The sequence below is a fragment of the Pan troglodytes genome, chromosome X (assembly GCF_028858775.2).
Source record: "Pan troglodytes isolate AG18354 chromosome X, NHGRI_mPanTro3-v2.0_pri, whole genome shotgun sequence".
Taxonomy (NCBI): Eukaryota; Metazoa; Chordata; class Mammalia; order Primates; family Hominidae; genus Pan; species Pan troglodytes.
The window spans coordinates 107,710,514-107,731,519 of NC_072421.2; the positions used below are offsets into that span (position 1 = coordinate 107,710,514).

The window sequence follows — 21,006 nt, forward strand, 5'->3', positions numbered from 1 at the left end:
ATCCTAAGATGTGTTCATATTCTGATAATGCTCCAGAAAATCTTAGCACAAAACCCAGAGGGGACTCTAGCATTGTACTCTCTGTAGAAAAGTTTTTTTTCACCCCACCCCCTAAAACTTTTTAAATAGCTCTGGTATAACAACAATAATTTATATCATAGAGATTTTTTTTCAAATGAAGAACCTTATAAATGTCTTATTCTGTATATTGGAAAACTGAATTGCAGTGGAGTAAGTAAATTGTTCAAAGTCTCACAAGGAATCAGGGCAAAGCCAAAATTAAATTCAAGTCTAATAAACTGTGAAGACAGTGATCTGTCTCCAAGGCAGAATAGTTCAGTTACTATGGGGGATGGTCCTTCTAAAACAGCAGAAGAATTAAAATCTGTCATAAGGATACAATAATGCCATTTATGAGTGTATGTGTGAGAGAGAATGTTATGTTTATCACTGAGTTCCCATTGTTTCATTCTCATAGCACTTATTTCTTCATACTTTCTATACACATTTACTCGCCACTAAATTATGACATGCTTCATGGTGGGAACCAAATCTTACCACTTTTATACATGGAGCACATTGCCTGGAATACAACAGGCATTCAGTAATATGGGCACGCTTGTGTGTAAAATTTCATAGACCCAATAGACCTACACTCAACATCTCCTCCCAGCCACCAAAGCAAATCATGGTGAGAACCTTTGAACTTCACTAACAATGTTAGCCAACCCCATGTACTAAAGAAGAATAAAAATATGATCAATATAAGCTACTCTAACAATAGCAATGCACAGAGATACCCTAGAAATAACCTTAGTATTGTTAGAGTGTTTAAGTGTATAAACTAAGGTAGCCAAGAATGAATTCACATTATTTAACTCTAGTTAATCAATACCTTGTTATTATCACAAGCTGATTCCCCCAAATGGTGTATTATCCTAAATATTTCTTCTTGTTTCTGAGATGTATCCTCTGACCAACTAGTTACTTAGTGGCGGTTATACCAGAGTGCACCAGAATGAAAATAAGAGGAGAAATAAATTCCAGTCAGTCCTTCTTATTACTTATTAACAGCTTTTATGAGGTGCTTTGGTGAGGTAGTAGGAGAAAAATGAAAACCAAATTCAGTTTGGGGATTATAACAACACGTGGCACTTTGTCCTTTAAAAAACTCATTTACTTATATCTCGTTCAGTTGTGAGGTTTATTCATCCATATTACTCTCGACCTCCATTACAATAGAGAATGGGCTGAAAGAGTTATTTTCTGGGCCTAATTTTTAACATCTCCTCAAGAGTTACCTTCATTTTTCTTTAAAAATTTTTCTATAATCTTACCTCCCAGTCCAAATAATCACAGACATCTTCAAAGTTAGTGAGCAGAGACACTGAGCAGAAAAGCCGTGGCAGCTCATCCCTTGTCATTGGGGGAAAACGGCTATCTTTAAGGGCACTGTTAAAAACAAAGCAAATATTAAAGCAATCACTGGATATGAAAGTTCCCAATTTCAAATGCAAACAATTGAAAAAGGTAAGAGTTTCAAAAAGAATCAGTAAGATGTCAAAGGTACCAACAAGCTTCAAATGTATTCAAATTCCCCAAAGATTTTAGAAGTCACCTTTTTTTTCATTTAATAGATTGTGTTTGCTAGCCAATCTTGTGACCACTTCAATTGTAAAGAGAGAATCATCAATTACATTTCCTGTACAGCCATTTCCTGATGTCTTTCCCTGCTACTTGTAGAATCTAAGAATGTTTTATTTTGCTTTTGAGAAGAATAAAAACTAGACTAGTGGAAACTTGTAGGAAGATTTCTGGATCTAGTGCTGGTGGCAGTAAAATTATATATATATGTGTGTGTATATGTGTGTGTGTATGTATACATATATATGTTTACAAACATACACATATATACAATATTGTTTTAAAAAAGATTATACTAGGAAGGCCAGTCACCATAGAACAGCACTCAAAGAATTCAAAGGAAGATCAAAATTTCATTTTCTTCAATTAAAAAAAAAACAAAAGAAATAATCATGCAAATTATAGACTAAAAATACTCATAAGAATTTCAGGCCCCCAATAAAGGATAATTTAACATATGACTCAAAAATTGTGAAACTACAGGAAATAGGGCTAATCTAGGAAATAAAAGTATGATTAGGAGACCATTAATCACGTCAATGAATTTCTGAGTACATCAACTCTGATTGGATCCTGTAATCAAGTGTAGTATATCATAGTGCCAAACTCTAGAAAACCCCACTGTAAAATGTGGAAAAACCATAATTCTTCCTGCAACGGAATAAAAAACACACACACACACACACAAACACACACACACACAGTGTGTGTTCCTTATACTTTTAAAAGAAACCACTTCCTGATTAAGAAAAACAAACATATCTCTGATTGCCTACTATATTAATGGCACTACTGGTATTCATAACATCCATCTTCAAATGTCCTAGATAGTAGCCAGGCTTAGAAATATTTTCATGGATTTATCCTCAGAGGTTACAAACTCAGACTCTACAAACTGCTTGGGTCATAACATAGTTCCATAGACTTGGAAAGAATTTAATTCCTTTTTCAGTGACTTTCTCACTGCTGAATTTTCTTTTTTTCATTTTCCCATCCCTTTGTTTGCATTTTGAAGCTCATCCACTGCATTTTTATATTTGCACCACATTTTGGTGCTCATTTTATCCTGCTATACAAAGGAAAATGCTTATAGGAAGATATAGAGATGTTACATATGTATAAAAGTATATATGTTTTTCCCATTCAAGATGCCAAGATTAACCAAGAAAATCAGGAAATCTGTGATAATTCATACTCTGAGAACAGCATTTCACTATTTTATAATTTAATTACGTAAATTTCCTATGGTTTGGCCTCTTTTATTTTCCTACTGACAAATAAAAGTTTTAAAAAATACTTCCAAGTTCTCATTCAAAGCCAAGATAAAGACGTGTGTGTGTAACCACCCGCATCCCCCAACGCCACACAGGAAAGAAGTTCTAAAATACAGACCAGAAGAATTATATGCATAAAAAACAAAAGGCCAATCACATTTTCAGTTTTACTGTTAAAAGAAGAAAAAGAGTAAAAGACACATCATTCATTAGAATAATATAAAATATAATATTAGGGGGTTATGGATTTTTTTACTGTGGTAAAATAGACATAACATAAAATTACTATTTTAGCCATTGTTAAGTATATAGTTCTGTAAAATTAAATATATTTGTTGGGTATCTATCACTATCTTCCATCTCCAGAACTTTTTCATCTTTCCAAACTGAAACTCTGCACCCATTAAATACTAACTCCCCATTCCCCCCCGCCCCTAGTCCTGGCATAAAATGTAATTTAAATATACTTTTATAATTTCAAATAGTTATAGTAATACAGTCACTAATGTTTTTAATCCATAACACTTTTATTGAGATATAATTCACATACCACAAAATTCACCCTTTTAAAGTATATAATTCAATGGCTTTTAGTATATTCACAGTTGTGCAACCGTCACCATTATGCAATATTAGAACATTTTCATCATCCTTAAAAGAAACTACGTACCCAATAGCAGTCACTGCATATTGGCACCACTCCCAGCTCCTGGAAACCATTAATCTACTTTGTTTCTATGGATTTGCCTATTCTGGACATTCTGTATAAATGAAATCATACAATATATTGCCTTTAGCGTCTGGCTTCTTTCACTTAGCATATTTTTGAGATTTCATCCATGTTGTAGCATGTATCAGTACTTCATTCTTTTCATTGCCTAATAATATTTCATTGTATGGATACACCAAATTTTGTTACCTATTCATTGGTTGATGGACATTTGGGCTGTTCCCACTTTTTGGCTATTATAAATAATGCTGCTAGGGAATTGATGTATAAGTTTTAATGTGGATGTATGTTTTCATTTCTCTTGGATAGATAGCTAGGAGTGGAACTGCTGGATCATAAAGGTAATTCTACCTTTAACTTTTTGAAGAACCAATGAACTATTTCTCACAATGGCTGCACAATTCTACTTTCCCAGCAGCAATGTATGAGTTCCAGTTTCTCCACATCCACACCAATATTTGTTGTTGTTTGACCTTTTGAATATAGTGCTAGACCTCCTTTAATGAAGCACATTTTGTACCTAGCTCTAGCTTTTTCATTTTAAAAATACACATGCTGAAGTCGCTATACAGTTAATTTCTCAATACTTTGAGGCAAGTTATCATTTTGTTTAGTTCATTTCCTAGCAGACCAATAAAAGATAAGTTTTAGCTCAATGCAATTCAAACTATTTGAAATCAATGTAATTTTCAAATACCTAAAACATAAGTGAATATCAGGCTACAGTGCTTTTCTCATGACATGGAGCCTTGTTGTTCACTCATTCTAGGCTTAAAAAAAAAGAATGTTTAGAACAAGGAGTTAGTAGGAAAATGCTAGAACAATGAATGGGATAAAATGACAATGGTGCCTCACCATGTCAAGATTCAAACATACTGATTTCAAAACTCTGAAATAGTAAAGGTTGTTAGTCATGATGGGAATAGTCTGATTTTACAGAGACATTTAAACAAGACTTTTGATTCTTGCATTTTTTAGCCAGCTCTAAGTAATTTTTCATTAAATTCATGAACACAGAAAAATTACAAAGGTAGGAAGTCCTCAATGTCTCTAAATGTAAATTTCTAGGGAAATGATCTAGCAATGAAAGCCTGCAAGGATTTAAGAGATTACAAAAAGATGAAAATACAGCTGGAGACTGACCTCAGAGCTGCCAGGCTGGTGTGGATAGCTGATAAACAACAAGATTCAGCTTTCCTCAACCAAGCTTTCCTTAACCAAGCTCTCTTTAGAATATGCAATGTTGAAATTGTGCTTTTAGAGAGAATACTGTAATCTGGAGTTGGGCAGTGACTTACTCAAGGTGACTCAGCTAAGTTAATGACAAGGGTAGGGATACAACTGAGATTTTCTGACTCAAGTCCAAAATTCTTTCGAGTATCTATACTTTAGTTGTCACCTTTGCATGGATTTGTTTTCAAATTTTAAAATTAAATGCTTGCCTTACTTGGCAATTCTGATCTCATACCTGTGGTACCTCTACCTAAAGATGATAAATAATCATTCAGTAGCACTCATTAGTAGCCAAAGGGTAAACAGAGCTAGACTTCCTGTCTACTGGAAATCTGCAGGAGTAAAACATTTTAAAATATTAATACTGTCCATAGAAAGCATTTTATACCAAAGTAGTATCTGCCAATTTAAATTCTAGGCAGTCTAAGGAACTGACAAGGGGGTCCTGTAAGTAAATTCATATGAATTTCTCTTTGTTAGAATAGGAAATCATTTTCTAATGTTTAAATATTGCTAGAAAAACAAAACAAAACACTTACATGTAAAATCAGTCAGCTGCTCCATCACCCATACGATGGATGGGTAAGCTTTAAACAATTACAGTTTAGTTCACATATCAAATTCAAATATATTCAATTCAAATTGGCACCTTCTCAAGAATACACCTCACCTAATTGAGAAGGAACGTTAACATTTGTCAAAGTTAATATATAATGTTATATAGTACTTTAATAAAAATGAACATTTTAAGAAAAGATATTAAGAGTTTAGCTATGAAAGAACCAAAGAGTTTGTGACAGTGCCTGGAAACTATGCTAAAAAGAAAAAAAAGTCGCTGAAAAGAGGCAAAACCTTAGATATTACAAGGCTCATCGTAAACGATAGAGCATGTAACAGAAATAATTTAAGGGACTCTGTCTAGTCATTTGCTCACTTGTTCATTCACTTTCTAAAATATTGTTGACCTTAATCGGTTAACTGCTGGAAAGTTATCAAACTGAGAGGGGCTTCATATTACATATAACTATTATTCAGGACAAGGAAGTAATTAAAACCCAAATTAAAAATCCCTGTTTGGACAGGCAAAGAGAAGCAATTCAACTATGTTTTAGTCTAAAACTAAAAGCAGTTTTTTCATGAGGGGTTTCAACCACCAGGAAATTCCATATTCTGTCATTCCCTGCTAGAGCTTCTGGAATAGAATGCATACATGGCATGTTTGAACCCCAGAAACTCAGAATACTAGAATCCTAAACCCACATCTGAAAAATTATCTACCTCTCTGTCTCACTAAGTAGCAATTTTAGCTTTCTAAAATTCACGAAGTAATGGACACAAAACAAAATGTAAAAATGTGCCTATTCATCAAACCTAAGGGTAGAGAGGAAGAACAAAAGACACAATTATGGTTAAGGAAGGAGGAAAGGTGCCTTATTTTGGTGAGGGCTGTTACTCAAAAGAAAAGTTTCAATTGTAAGCTATATGTACAGTGTTACTTAATTGGGAGATGTTTTTCCTTTTACAGTAATAATAAAACCTTCTTGCTGCTCAATGACCATTAACATTTATTAATTTTAATATATATGCTTAATATGATATGATGGGTAATTCATGGGGAATAGAGGAAAGAACTAAGGGATGGAACAAAAGGAAGAGAAGATAGGAGAGAAAGAAAGAAAAAAACAAACAACCCCATCAAAAAGTGGGCAAAGGATATGAACAGACACTTCTCAAAAGAAGACATTTATGCAGCCAAAAAACACATGAAAAAATGCTCATCATCACTGGCCATCAGAGAAATGCAAATCAAAACCACAATGAGATACCATCTCACACCAGTTAGAATGGCGATCATTAAAAAGTCAGGAAACAACAGGTGCTGGAGAGGATGTGGAGAAATAGGAACACTTTTACACTGTTGGTGGGAATGTAAACTAGTTCAACCATTGTGGAAGTCGGTGTGGCGATTCCTCAGGGATCTAGAACTGGAAATACCATTTGACCCAGCCATCCCATTACTGGGTATATACCCAAAGGACTATAAATCATGCTGCTATAAAGACACATGCACACGTATGTTTATTGCGGCATTATTCACAATAGCAAAGACTTGGAACCAACCCAAATGTCCAACAATGATAGACTGGATTAAGAAAATGTGGCACATATACACCATGGAATACTATGCAGCCATAAAAAATGATGAGTTCATGTCCTTTGTAGGGACATGGATGAAATTGGAAAACATCATTCTCAGTAAACTATCACAAGAACAAAAAACCAAACACCACATATTCTCACTCATAGGTGGGAATTGAACAATGAGATCACATGGACACAGGAAGGGGAATATCACACTCTGGGGACTGTTGTGGGGTCGGGGGAGGGGGGAGGGATAGCACTGGGAGATATACCTAATGCTAGATGACGAGTTAGTGGGTGCAGTGCACCAGCATGGCACATGTATACATATGTAACTAACCTGCACAATGTGCACATGTAACCTAAAACTTAAATAAAAAAAAAAAACCATATTATCCAATTCTGGAAAAAAAAAAGAAAGAAAAAGGAAAAAGAAATATGTAAAAAGAGAAAGGAAGAGAAAAGCAAGAAGCTGAAAAAAGAAGTAGGAGGCAAAGAAAGTACAAAAAAGGGGGACACTTAGAAAGGGCTCAAATAGAGACACATGCAAAGAAACAAGGAGAAAGCAAGAAAGGGAGAATGGAAAAGTAAGCGAGAGGAGAGGGAGATAAAGGATAACAGGTTCAGTAGGTTTTGATATAGATTATCGGGCTTCTATCCTATGAGATTCACTTAGGCTTTAGAGTGTTATCACTTACTGCCCTCTGATTAAAGTTCCTGAAATGCTCTGATCTTGCATTCTTAAAAGCCTCTACTCTCTATGAGATAGCCATAGCTGCCCACCAGGAAGGGAAAATTCCCTGTGAGCTGCCAGCTGTGAGGACCAGCAAGTATCATCAGAATCTGCCTCCTAGGCCACAAATTCCTCCCCTCTAAATTAAGAGAATTGGGTCTGAATTTGATTTAGTGGAGCAGAGCTAAAACTGGAAAATAAAAGATACATAAAGAAACAGATGGCTAAATGTTTGTATATACAGAAAGTATTTCTTATTTCCCTCTACAAAATGTCTACATAAATGCTTTCTCTGCAGAGTTTCTAGATTTACTCTATCTTGTTTTTAGAAATGAACTACTAGAAACTATTTTTGTTTAAATTATGTTTTTCTGATGAAAATCTGCCAAAGTAAAATGAATATAATTTAATTTTCTCTTTATGACTCTGGTTCATCTTTAAAACTCAATATAACTGGGTCATTTGTTACTGTACACCATAACAACAGTGCTCTCGAGGCCTTGGCAAGAAAAAAATGTGTGGGTTTGGAAAAGATTACGATATGACCACTGACAATTATAAGCTTGGAAATGTGAAGATATGAGATTGTCTCTACCTTCAAGAGACTGTGTAACACACAGACTGGCAAAATTTCCAGGGATCTCATCCGTGTGTTCTCTTGAGTTAGGATATACTATAAAACTGAATGAACCACCTCTTGAACTGAATTGGAATTTAGAAACCTGGTCTACAATCCCAAATTAGTATTACTTCCCTAGACCCATCAAAAGTGTGTCTCCAAGGTATAACAACAGTTCTCTGTGACTTATGCCAATAAATATAGCTCCTAAAATGCAAAATTGAAGTAATCGTTAATTAATGAGCACTATTTCACAGTTCTCTAGAACATAACATATTACAATGGCCAACAGCTTGGGTTCTGGAGTCAGATATACTTGCATTTGGATCCTGGCTCCACTATACATTAGTTGTGTGACATTTGGGCAAGTCTCTTAATCTATGCCAGCCTTCATTTCCTCATTTATGAAATGGAGATCATAACAGTACCCACCTAATGGAGCAACTGTAACAAATAAAATAATAATAACTGCACAAGTGCCTTTACTAACCTACTCAATAAGTAGTGGCTGTCAAAGAACTCTGATTGATCATCCGTCTGTCCACAGGGCTGCCCCATATTATGGCTCTGGTGAAAGAAAGGGAGCCACAGGACTAAGCTGTGCTGTGGGAAGAACTAAACAAGTTATCTTCTCTAGGAATTAAATGTGGCCATCTCGGGGGATAATGACTACCTTTCCAGGTTCTGGTGTTTTCATTTCATTTTCTTTCATTTTCAAAATAAGTATTAAACACCCGCTATTTGCTTTTTATTATGCAAAGAGCCATGGAGAATATAAGAATAGATTACTAAATAATATATGGATATGTATAAAATACGTGTTAAAATCATGCTATAGGACTGCTGAGAGGAATAATCAGAGCAGGTTAGCGCTCTTTTTGAAAAGATCTGTTTTACAATATGCTACTGGTTTACTGGTTACCAACTGACTCAGAGTTACAGGGAGTTTTACAGAAATAAAAAAATATATATATATATATATATTTTTCAGAAACAAATCTACATCAAGTAAGGTACATCTTCATCAAGAGTTTCCATTATACTGCAGGCAGGGATTCATATGCTGCTTTGAAACAGTTTCTTAGTTTTGTTGAACTACAGTTTTTAAATCTTTTGGGCAGGAATTGTTCTTTTACTTCTGTAGAAGAAATGTTTATCAGAAATAAAGTTCCCTAAATCATGTTTGATGGATTTAGATATATTACTCTCTATCCTACTATTCATACTACAGCAAAATCCTTAGGTAAAAAACAAAACAAAACAAAACAAAAACAAGAAAAATGATTTCTAAGCAGCAGATACAGAATGAGAGATGAGAGATTCCATAGGCAGCAACTGCTTTCCTCATTTAAAATAGCAGTCTCCAAGCTGTTTTTTTTAATTAGTTTTTTGTTTTTTTAATTAAAAAAAATCCATAGAATCCCTTCAGAACTGCAGGACATGTCCTCACTACCACATGGGGATTGGCTGACAACGTCGTCTGTCATCACCAGGATCCAAACAGTTTTGATTGAGTATTCTTATCACTAAAAAAAGTTTGAGCACACATCCTCAATATGTATATTTATAAAGTATATACTTGTACTACTATGACAGGCTAATATATCAAAGCATGATACTTAGAGTAGGCTTTGTTATTAAAGACAGTGAGTATAAATTAAATAATGTTCTTGATCCTTTCTTGTTTTGGGGCTGACATCTTGTCAGATTTGATTAGATTATTTTTGTTTTCACTTCATGACTTGGCTAAATTAAGAGGAAACTCATAGAAGTGTCAGCTAGTTCACCATTTTCTTGCCCTTGCATTATCACTGTTATCATCAACCCATTTTTTTCCTTGCAGGAATCTTCCTAAGCCACTTGTCCATTCTGCGTGGGTTAGTTTATCTAGCTTTAACTGACCTACACACAATAGTCAAACAGCTTAAGAAGATTCCTGCAAAGAAACCACAGGATGAAGATTATATAGGTTGGAATATCCCTTATTCAAAATGCTGGAGTCTAGAAGTGTTTCAAACTTGGGATTTTTTTGTGATTTGGGAATATCTGCATTATACTGGTTGAACATCCCAAATCCAAAATTCTGAGATCTGAAGTATTTCCTTTAAGCGTTACATTGGTACTCAAAAGTTTTGGATTTTGGAGCAATTCAGATTTCTGGATTTGGGATGCTCAACCTGTACTAAGAACTAGAAATCTACTTAACTAGGTACATGTAAACTGAAATATGTTACAATATGCCTAAAGTGAGCAAAAGAATGTGCATGCCACCATGAACTCTCACCAAATCAAGAAATCTCACACTTTTCTCGGGATCCCTCATTTAGAGTATATGACAGTGACTCTCCAACATGGACCAAAGGAGAGCATCAGGGTCAATCCACATGTTAAACATTAGTGAAGTTTAAATACTTTCGTATATTTTGTCTAAAATGATATAAATAGAATTTCTAATATTTTTATCTCACCCCACAATGAATCCTTCAGGTGCATCCCTCTTTGGATGGCCTAAAGCTCCTCATCAAGCTCTAGAAGACTGGTCCTAAGATATTTAGACATGGCACTATGAGCAAAAGCAGCTTAAAATCTCAAAAAGCCAATACCTGCTAAGTACCTACTGTGAGTAAGGTACTATACATGCATTATGTTGTTTAGTCCTCAAAACAACTCCATTTTGTAGAGGAAGAAGCTGAGGTTCAGTGATGATCAGTGAGATTAAGTAACTTGCCAATGGTTCTAAAAACAGGTAAGAGAGCTGGTCGGGCGCAGTGGCTCATGCCTGTAATCCCAGCACTTTGAGAGGCCAAGGCAGGCGGATCACGAGGTCAGGAGTTCAAGACCAGCCTGACCAACATGGTAAAACCCCATCTCTACTAAAAATACAAAAAAAATTAGCCGGGCATGGTGGTGGATGCCTGTAATCCCAGCTACTCAGGAGGCTGAGGTAGGAGAATCACTTGAACCCAGGAGGTGGAGGTTGCAGTGAGTTGAGATTGTGCCACTGCACTCCAGCCCAGGCAACAAAGTGAGACTCCATCTCAAAACAAAAACAAAAACAAAGAAACAAAAACAGGTAAGAGAGCTGACATAAGAAATTAGGACCGCCTGCCTCTAAATCCCATTCTCTTTTCATAGTACCACTTTCAGAATGTCAGCAAATCAACATAAATGTATATACATTTAATCAGTATTAAGGAATTTTTCCCCAATTAATGCTTCCGTTCATAGGATTTAACTGAAAGTATTAAGTATAAATGTGAGCAGGTTCTGAAAATGCCTAAGAAAAATAGTACCTTTTTAATGAAAGTGTTAGCTTGTTTTTGTTCTCTTCTTTCTCCATTTTGATCTTGGTGACTCAGAGCTGCTACCATTGAAAAACATCTGTTTTATCTAAACTTAATAAGCCTTATTAGTGGGATGCTAAGCCTTCCCTTATTCCGAAGCCCTTTCCACAGTTTGAAACTTAATCTGCTGGAAGTCATAATAGGTTACCAAAGTACTAGTTTTGGACATATCTAGGCTGGTGGGCCTGTTTCTGATTTTTTAATTTTGCTTTTCCAACCTGTATGAATAAGCTCTCTCATACTCAGTACACGAGTCATGCAATTCTTTTCCTTCCCTCTTTCCATGGCAATCAAATCTATTAATTGAACTCTATAAACTGCAAAACATGTGTTGTCACTCTAACTTATGTGTCATGTTAGGCTGGTTCAGCTGTCCTTTCTAAAACTACTGCCAGTCCTAGATGATACAAGTCTGCTGAGAGGCAGGATACTGGTTCCTATCATGCGGCCTGTTTATAATTTTCTGCATATGTCACTGATCGGGGACTAAAGGTAACTAAAGAAAAGAATGAAGTCAAACTTAAAGATGAGGTACAAAGTAAAATTATCAAGTCCGTCATACTGAGAAGGAGAAAGAGAAAGAGAGGAGCCCAACCTTCCCCACTACCTCATTGTAAAGTTTTTAATCTTTATTTTCCTTTCTCTTCTTCCTTTTCCCCACCTTTTGTATGCGCTCCTCTTTTCTACTCTAGTAAGGTAAGGAAGAAAGAATAGTAAAAGGTCACAAGAAGGACATGAAAGAACAGAATGGGGGTGGAGGAAGAGAAGAGGACCACAAAGACAAAGGCATACGGCAGCTGCCTTCACTGCTACCTAGTGCTGGCGAGGCCAAGTCTGACAAGCCAGTATGCAAAGCGGCCTCATGTTCTCATACTCTGCTACTGGGTCAAGATGACCCATTCCCTTCTGTACAGGTTTTAATGTTCTATTCCAACTTTCGTGGAGTGGATGGGTGATAGTGACAGAGAAAAGAACATGATCCACTGCCTGTTTCTTTCAAACTTGACAAGCACAAGGGGGATCAGGAAGAAAAGTAGAGTACCTCATCCCCACAGCCTAGCTGCCTAACCAATCAATCAATGTTTATTGAATCATTCCTTGATCTGTGTGCTTTTAAATGGCATATTTCTCTATGGTAAGTATAACTGCATGTCTGTTCTTATGGCCTCTGTAATTGGCCTCACATTCCTTTAAATGGAATTACTTTAATTTTTATCACTATATGGTATCTTTGGAGGAAAGAATCTTTTAAACTACTCATATCATTTTTGTTTTATATGATTCTTAATAGTTTCCAAAGCATCTTCACATCTTTTATCCTAGCTGAAACTCAAAACAGCCCCATGAAATAGACAAAGCTAATACTACATTATATTAGAAATCATAATAGCTGTCCTCCAAGAATAAGGCCCCCTAAAGTCATGGGGTCAAGCAAATGTCAGCTAGAAGCGCTTAGAGATCATCTAGTCTACATCCTTCATTTGATTTTGGGGATAACTAAGAGCAAAAAGCTGCATGCCCAAAGTCACAAAACTACTTAGAAATCAGTGACATCTCCTGACTTCCCCAATTCACTGATCTTTCCATCATTCTTTCACATAATCCAATAACACTCCAGAGCAGATGTTCAAGATGCAAAGAGGAAAATGATGCCTAGGGCACCAGGGAATAGCTAAAACAGTGAAACAGTGAGCTGCCCAACATAACTCAGCACTGACAGGCACCTGGCACGTGTCAGCATGCTGAAGCCAAGCAGAACTTAGAAATTAAGCAGATAAGGGTGGGGGAGCAGCAGAGCACCAACACTATGTGTGTGTGGAGAATGCAGTCTTAACTATTGTCTTCCTCTGCGTTTCTTATCCACTCCACTCCCTCCTCATCTTGCTTATACGCTCCTAGTAGGGGCTGGTCTCACCTCGCAGTTCATCCATTCTGTCCCATCATTTCTACTTAGCTGCTGAGCTACATAAAGGATTATTCAAGGGAAAGGCTATACATTTTTAAAATAGAGTATTTGGTTCTCTTTTATCAAACTCTAAATAGAGAATCTGTCCCTATTGTAAAAGCAACTGTATGTTCTGGTTGTGCGTGTATAACTACAAAATTGTTCAGGGCAAGATAATCTCAACATTCGTTTTCAAGTAAATAGCACAATGACATGGGTAGATTCAGTTCAGGTCAAATATGTGATTCTTGATGTATTGCTAAAGTCTCATACGTTAAGCAAACCTACTTTCCAATCTCAACTTCGAACAGGTTTTACTTTACTCCTTTCAACAAACATGTTTAAAATTAGCCTGATAAAACAGAAAAGGACATTTTAACTCTTCATCTCTTGTCTGGTCATATCTTAAGAACCTAGTTTTCAAAGAAAAATTTTACTTGTATAGTTTTCCATTCTATTACCCTTAAAAGTTATTTAATTCTCCCATTGAAAAGGTCCTACTTTACTTTTGTTTCCATGAGATAAGCACATGGGGTAATAAAATATGTTGGAAAAGCTTCAAAATGTGCTGCTGAAATAGTGGCAATTGCTGATTCTGTACTATGCTACATATTAGGAACACCACAATAGATACAGAAAGGAAATAGCTTCATTTGAGGATGAAAAAAGGGCAATGGGAGTTGCCAAGATGGCCGAACAGGAACAGCTCCAGTCTGCAGCTCCCAGCATGACCAATGCAGAAGGTGGATGATTTCTGCATTTCCAACTGAGGTACCTGGTTCATCTCATTCGGACTGGTTGGACAGTGGGTACAGCCCACGGAGGGCGAGCTGAAGCAGGGCGGGGCGTTGACTCACCCGGGAAGCGCAAGGTGTTGGGGGATTTCCCTTTCCTAGCCAAGGGAAGCCGTGACAGACTACCTGGAAAAGCGGGACACTCCCCGCCCAAATACTATGCTTTTACCAAGGTCTTAGCAACCGGCAGACAAGGTGATTCTCTCCCGTGCCTGGCTCGGCAGCTCCCACGCCCACGGAGCCTTGCTTACTGCTAGCACAGCAGTCTGAGATGCATCTGCGAGGCGGCAGCCTGGCTGGGGGAGGGGTATCCGCCATTGCTGAGGCTTGAGTAGGTAAACAAAGCAGCCAGGAAGCCCGAACTGGGCGGAGCCCACCTCAGCTCAACAACGCCTACTGCCTCTAGACTCCACCTCTGTGGGCAGGGCACAGCTGAAGAAAAGGCAGCAGACAACTTCTGCAGACTTAAACGTCCCTGTCTGACAGCTCTGAAGAGAGCAGTGGTTCTCCCAACACGGCATTTGAGATCTGAGAACAGACAGACTGCCTCTTCAAGTGGGTCCCTGACCCCCGTGTAGCCTAACTGGGAGACACCTCCCAGTAGGGTCCAACAGATACCTCATATATGCAGCTGCCCCTCTGGGACGAAGCTTCCAGAGGAAGTATCATGCAGCAATATTTGCTGTTCTGCAATATTTGCTGTTCTGTAGCCTCCGCTGGTGATACCCAGGCAAACAGGGTCTGGAGTGGAACTCCAGCAAACTCCAACAGACCTGAAGCTGAGGGACCTGACTGTTAGAAGGAAAACTAACAAACAGAAAGGAATAGCATCAACATCAGCAAAAAGGTCATCTACACCAAAACCCCATCTGTAGGTCACCAACATCAAAGACCAAAGGTATATAAAACCACAAAGATGGGGAGAAACCAGAGCAGAAAAGCTGAAAATTCTAAAAATGAGAGCACCTCTTCTCCTCCAAAGGGTCACAGCTCCTCACCAGCAACGGAACAAAGTGGGACGGAGAATGACTTTGACGAGTTGACAGAAGTAGGCTTCAGAAGGTCGGTAATAACAAACTTCTACGAGCTGAAGGAGGATGTTCAAACTCATCGCAAGGAAGCTAAAAACCTTGAAAAAAGATTAGACAAATGGCTAACTAGAAAAAACAGTGTACAGAAGACCTTAAGTGACATGATGGAGCTGAAAACCATGGCACAAGAACTTCGTGACACATGCTCAAGCTTCAAGAGCCGATTCAATCAAGTGGAAGAAAGGGTATCAGTGATTGAAGATCAAATTAATGAAGTAAAGCGAGAAGACAAGGTTAGAGATTAAAAAGTAAGAAACAAACAAAGCCTCCAAGAAATATGGGACTATGTCAAAAGACCAAATCTACGTGTGATTGGTGTACCTGAAAGTGATGGGGAGAATGGAACCAAGTTGGAAAATATGCTTCAGGATATTATCCAGGAGGACTTCCCCAACCTAGCAAGGCAGGCCAACATTCAAATTCAGGAAATACAGAGAACACCACAAAGATACTCCTCGAGAAGAGCAAACCCAAGACACATAATTGTCAGATTCACCAAGGTTGAAATGAAGCAAAAAGTGTTAAGGGCAGCCAGAGAGAAAGGTCCAGTTACCCACAAAGGGAACAGCGGATCTCTCAGCTGAAACGCTACAAGACAGAAGAGAGTGGGGGCCAATATTCAACATTCTTAAAGAAAAGAATTTTCAACCCAGAATTTCATATCCAGCCAAACTAAACTTCATAAGTGAAGGAGAAATAAAATCCTTTACAGATAAGCAAATGCTGACAGATTTTGTCACCACCAGGCCTGTCTTACAAGAGCTCCTGAAGGAAGCACTAAACGTGGAAAGAAACAACTGGTACCAGCCACTGCAAAAACATGCCAAATTGTAAAGACCATCGACGCTAAGAAGAAACTGCATCAATTAACAGGCAAAATAACCAGCAAACATCATAATGACAGGGTCAAATTCACACATAACAATATTAACCTTAAATGTAAATGGGCTAAATACCCCAATTAAAAGACACAGACTGGCAAGTTGGATAAAGAGTCAAGACCCATCAGTGTGCTGTATTCAGGAGACCCATCTCATATGCAAAGACGCATACAGGATCAAAATAAAGGGATGGAGGAAGATCTACCAAGCAAACAGAAAGCAAAAAAAAGCAGGGGTTGCAATCCTAGTCTCTGATAAATCAGATTTTAAACCAACAAAGATCAAAAGAGACAAAAAAGGCCATTACATAACGGTAAAGGGATCAATGCAACAAGAAGAGCTAACTATCCTAAATATATATGCACCCAATACAGGAGCACGCAGATTCATAAACGAAGTCCTTAGAGACCCACAGAGAAACTTAGACTCCCACACAATAATAATGGGAGACTTTAACACCCCATTGTCAATATTTGACAGATCAACGAGACAGAAGGTTAACAAGGATACCCAGGACCTGAACTTGACTCTGCAACAAGCAGACCTAAGAGACATCTACAGGACTCTCCACCCCAAATCAACAGAATATACATTCTTCTCAGCACTACATCACACTTATTCTAAAATTGACCACATACTTGGAAGTAAAGCACTCCTCAGCAAATGTAAAAGAACAGAAATCACAACAAACTGTCTCTCAGACCACAGTGCAATCAAAGTAGAACTCAGGATTAAGAAACTCACTCAAAACCACATAAGTACATAGAAACTGAACAACTTGCTCCTGAATGACTACTGGGTAAATAACTAAATGAAGGCAGAAATAAAGATGCTCTTTGAAACCAATGAGAACAAAGACACAACATACCAGAATCTCTGGGACACATTTAAAGCAGTGTGTAGAGGGAAATTTATAGCACTAAATGCCCACAAGAGAAAGCAGGAAAGATCCAAAATCAACACCCTAACATCACAATTAAAAGAACTAGCCAGGCACAGTGGCTCATGCCTGTAATCCCAGCACTTTGGGAGGCCAAGGTGGGCAGATCACAAGGTCAGGAGATCGAGACCATCCTGGCTAACATGGTGAAACCCCATCTCTACTAAAAATACAAAAAATTAGCCGGGCATGGTGGTGGGTGCCTGTAGTCCCAGCTACTTGGGAGGCTGAGGCAGGAGAATGGCGTGAACCCGGGAGGCGGAGCTTGCAATGAGCTGAGATCGTGCCATTGCACTCCAGCCTGGGTGACAGAGCCAGACTCAGTCTCAAAAAAAAAAAAAAAAAAAAAAAAAAAAGAACTAGAGAAGCAAGAGCAAACCAATTCAAAAGCTAACAAAAGGCAAGAAATAACTAAGATCAGAGCAGAACTGAAAGAGAGAGAGACACACAAAAAAACCCCTTCAAAAAAATCAATGAATCCAGGAGCTAGTTTTGTGAAAAGATCAACAAAATTGATAGACCGCTAGCAAGACTAATAAGAAGAGAGAGAAGAATCAAATAGACGCAAGAAAAAATGATCAAGGGGATATCACCACCGATCCCACAGAAATACAAACTACTATCACAGAATACTATAAAAACCTCTATGCAAATTAACTAGAAAATCTAGAAGAAATGGATAAATTCCTGGACACACACACTCTCCCAAGACTAAACCAGGAAGAAGTTGAATGTCTGAATAGACCAATAACAGGCTCTGAAATTGAGGCAATAATTAATAGCTTACCAACCAAAAAAAGTCCAGGACCAGATGAATTCACAGCTGAATTCTACCAGAGGTACAAAGAGGAGCTGGTACCAATCCTTCTGAAACTATGCCAATCAATAGAAAAAGAGGGAATCCTCCCTAACTCATCTTATGCGGTCAACATCATCCGGATACCAAAGCCTGGCAGAGACGCAACAAAAAAGAGAATTTTAGACCAATATCCTTGATGAACATCGATGCAAAAATCCTCAATAAAATACTGGCAAACCGAATCCAGTAGCACATCAAAAAGCTTATCCACCACGACCAAGTTGGCTTCATCCCTGGGATGCAAGGCTGGTTCAACATATGCAAATCAATAAACGTAATCCATTACATAAACAGAACCAATGACAAAAAACACGATTATCTCAAAAGATGCAGAAAAGGCCTTCGACAAAACTCAACAACCCTTCATGCTAAAAACTCTCAATAAATTAGGTATTGATGGAACGTATCTCAAAATAGTAAGAGCTATTTATGACAAACCCACAGCCAATATCATAATGAATGGGCAAAAACTGGAAGCATTCCTTTGAAAACTGGCAGAAGACAAGGATGCCCTCTCTCACCACTCCTATTCAACATAGTGTTGGAAGTTCTGGCTAGGGCAATCAGGCAAGAGAAAGAAATAAAGGTATTCAATTAGGAAAAGAAGAAGTCAAATTGTCCCTGTTTGCAGATGACATGGTTGTATATTTAGAAAACCCCACTGTCTCAGCCCAAAATCTCCTTAAGCTGATAAGCAACTTCAGCAAAGTCCCAGGATACAAAATCAATGTGCAAAAATCACAAGCATTCCTATATACCAATAACAGACAAACAGAGAGCCAAATCATGAGTGAACTCCTATTCACAATTGCTACAAAGAGAATAAAATACCTAGGAATCCAACTTAGAAGGGATGTGAAGGACCTCTTCAAGGAGAATTACAAACCACTGCTCAACGAAATAAAAGAGGACACAAACAAATGGAAGAATATTCTATGCTCATGGATAGAAAGAATCGATATCGTGAAAATGGCCATACTGCCCAAAGTAATTTATAGATTGAATGCCATCCCCATCAAGCTACCAATGACTTTCTTCACAGAACTGGAAAAAAACTACTTTAAAGTTCATATGGAACCAAAAAAGAGCCTGCATTGCCAAGACAATCCTAAGCCAAAAGAACAAAGCTGGAGGCATCATGCTGCCTGACTTCAAACTATACTGCAAGGCTATAGTAACCAAAACAGCATGGTACTGGTACCAAAACAGAGATATAGACCAATGGAACAGAACAGAGCCCTCAGAAATAATGCCACACATCTACAACCATCTGATCTTTGACAAACCTGACAAAAACAAGAAATAGGGAAAGGATTCCCTATTTAATAAATGGTGCTGGGAAAACTGGCTAGCCATATGTAGAAAGCTGAAACTGAATCCCTTCCTTACACCTTATACAAAAATTAATTCAAGATGGATTGAAGACTTAAATGTTAGACCTGAAACCATAAAAACCCTAGAAGAAAACCTAGGCAATACCATTCAGGACATAGGCATGGGCAAGGACTTCATGACTAGAACATCAAAAGCAATGGCAACAAAAGCCAAAATAGATAAATGGGATCTAATTAAACTAACGAGCTTCTGCACGGCAAAAGAAACTGGCATCAGCGTGAACAGGCAACCTACAGAATGGGAGAAAATTTTTGCAATCTACCCATCTGACAAAGGGCTAATTAATATCCAGAATCTACAAAGAACTTAAACAAATTAACAAGAAAAAACCACCCTGTCGAAGGGTGGGCAAAGGATATGAACAGACACTTCTCAAAAGAAGACATTTATGCAGCCAACAGACACATGAAAAAATGCTTATCATCACTGGTCATCAGAGAAATGCAAATCAAAACCACAATGAGATACCATCTTACACCAGTTAGAATGGCAATCATTAAAAAGTCAGGAAACAGCAGATGCTGGAGACGATGTGGAGAAATAGGAATGCTTTTACACTGTTGGTGGGAGTATAAATTGGTTCAACCATTGTGGAAGACAGTGTGGAGATTCCTCAAGGATCTAGAACTAGAATTACCATTTGACCCAGTCATCCCATTACTGGGTATATACCCAAAGGACTATAAATCATGCACAAGTATATTTATTGCAGCACTATTCACAATAGCAAAGACTTGGAACCAACCTAAATGTCCATCACTGATAGATTGGATTAAGAAAATGTGGCACATATACACCATGGAGTACTATGCAGCCATAAAAAGGGATGAGTTCATGTCCTTTGCAGGGACATGGATGAAGTTGGAAACCATCATTCTCAGCAAACTATCACAAGGACAGGAAACCAAACACCACATGTTTTTACTCATAGATGGGAATTGAACAATGAGATCACTTGGACACAGGGTGGGGGACATCACACACCAGGGCCTGTTGCGAGGTTGGGGGCTGGCAGAGGGATAGCATTACGAGAAATACCTAATGTAAATGATTGATGGTGCAGCAAACCAACATGGCACATGTATACCTATGTATCAAACCTGCACGTTGTGCAGACATACCCTAGAACTTAAAGTATAATAAAAAAAAAAAGAAAAAAAATACCTTCAGGGGTAATATTTCTAGCAGTTAGGACTAGAAAAAAAAAAGAAAAGAGAAAAGGGCAATGGATAAAATCCATGCAATTTAAATTACAGTCATGTGATAAAAGCTCTGTTCCCCATAGTGACAAAACTTTCCACGAATAAGTAGCAGTCCTAATGATTACTGATATGAGGGCATAACTATGAACATGAACTATTTCAACAAATATGTATTGAGTG

The 21,006-nt window shown here is 37.7% G+C and overlaps 1 protein-coding gene across 3 annotated transcripts in view; it reads right to left on the bottom strand.

Moving 5' to 3' along the window:
• The window catches only part of AMMECR1 (AMMECR nuclear protein 1), a 124,108-nt gene that overhangs the window by 21,044 nt on the left and 82,058 nt on the right, over positions 1-21,006 (bottom strand). For all 3 annotated transcript variants that reach the window (XM_016942940.3, XM_016942941.4, XM_063804935.1), the window contains one exon: positions 1,338-1,452. In XM_016942940.3, the coding sequence (XP_016798429.1) occupies positions 1,338-1,452 (115 nt within the window). The remainder of the gene's footprint in view (positions 1-1,337; positions 1,453-21,006) is intronic.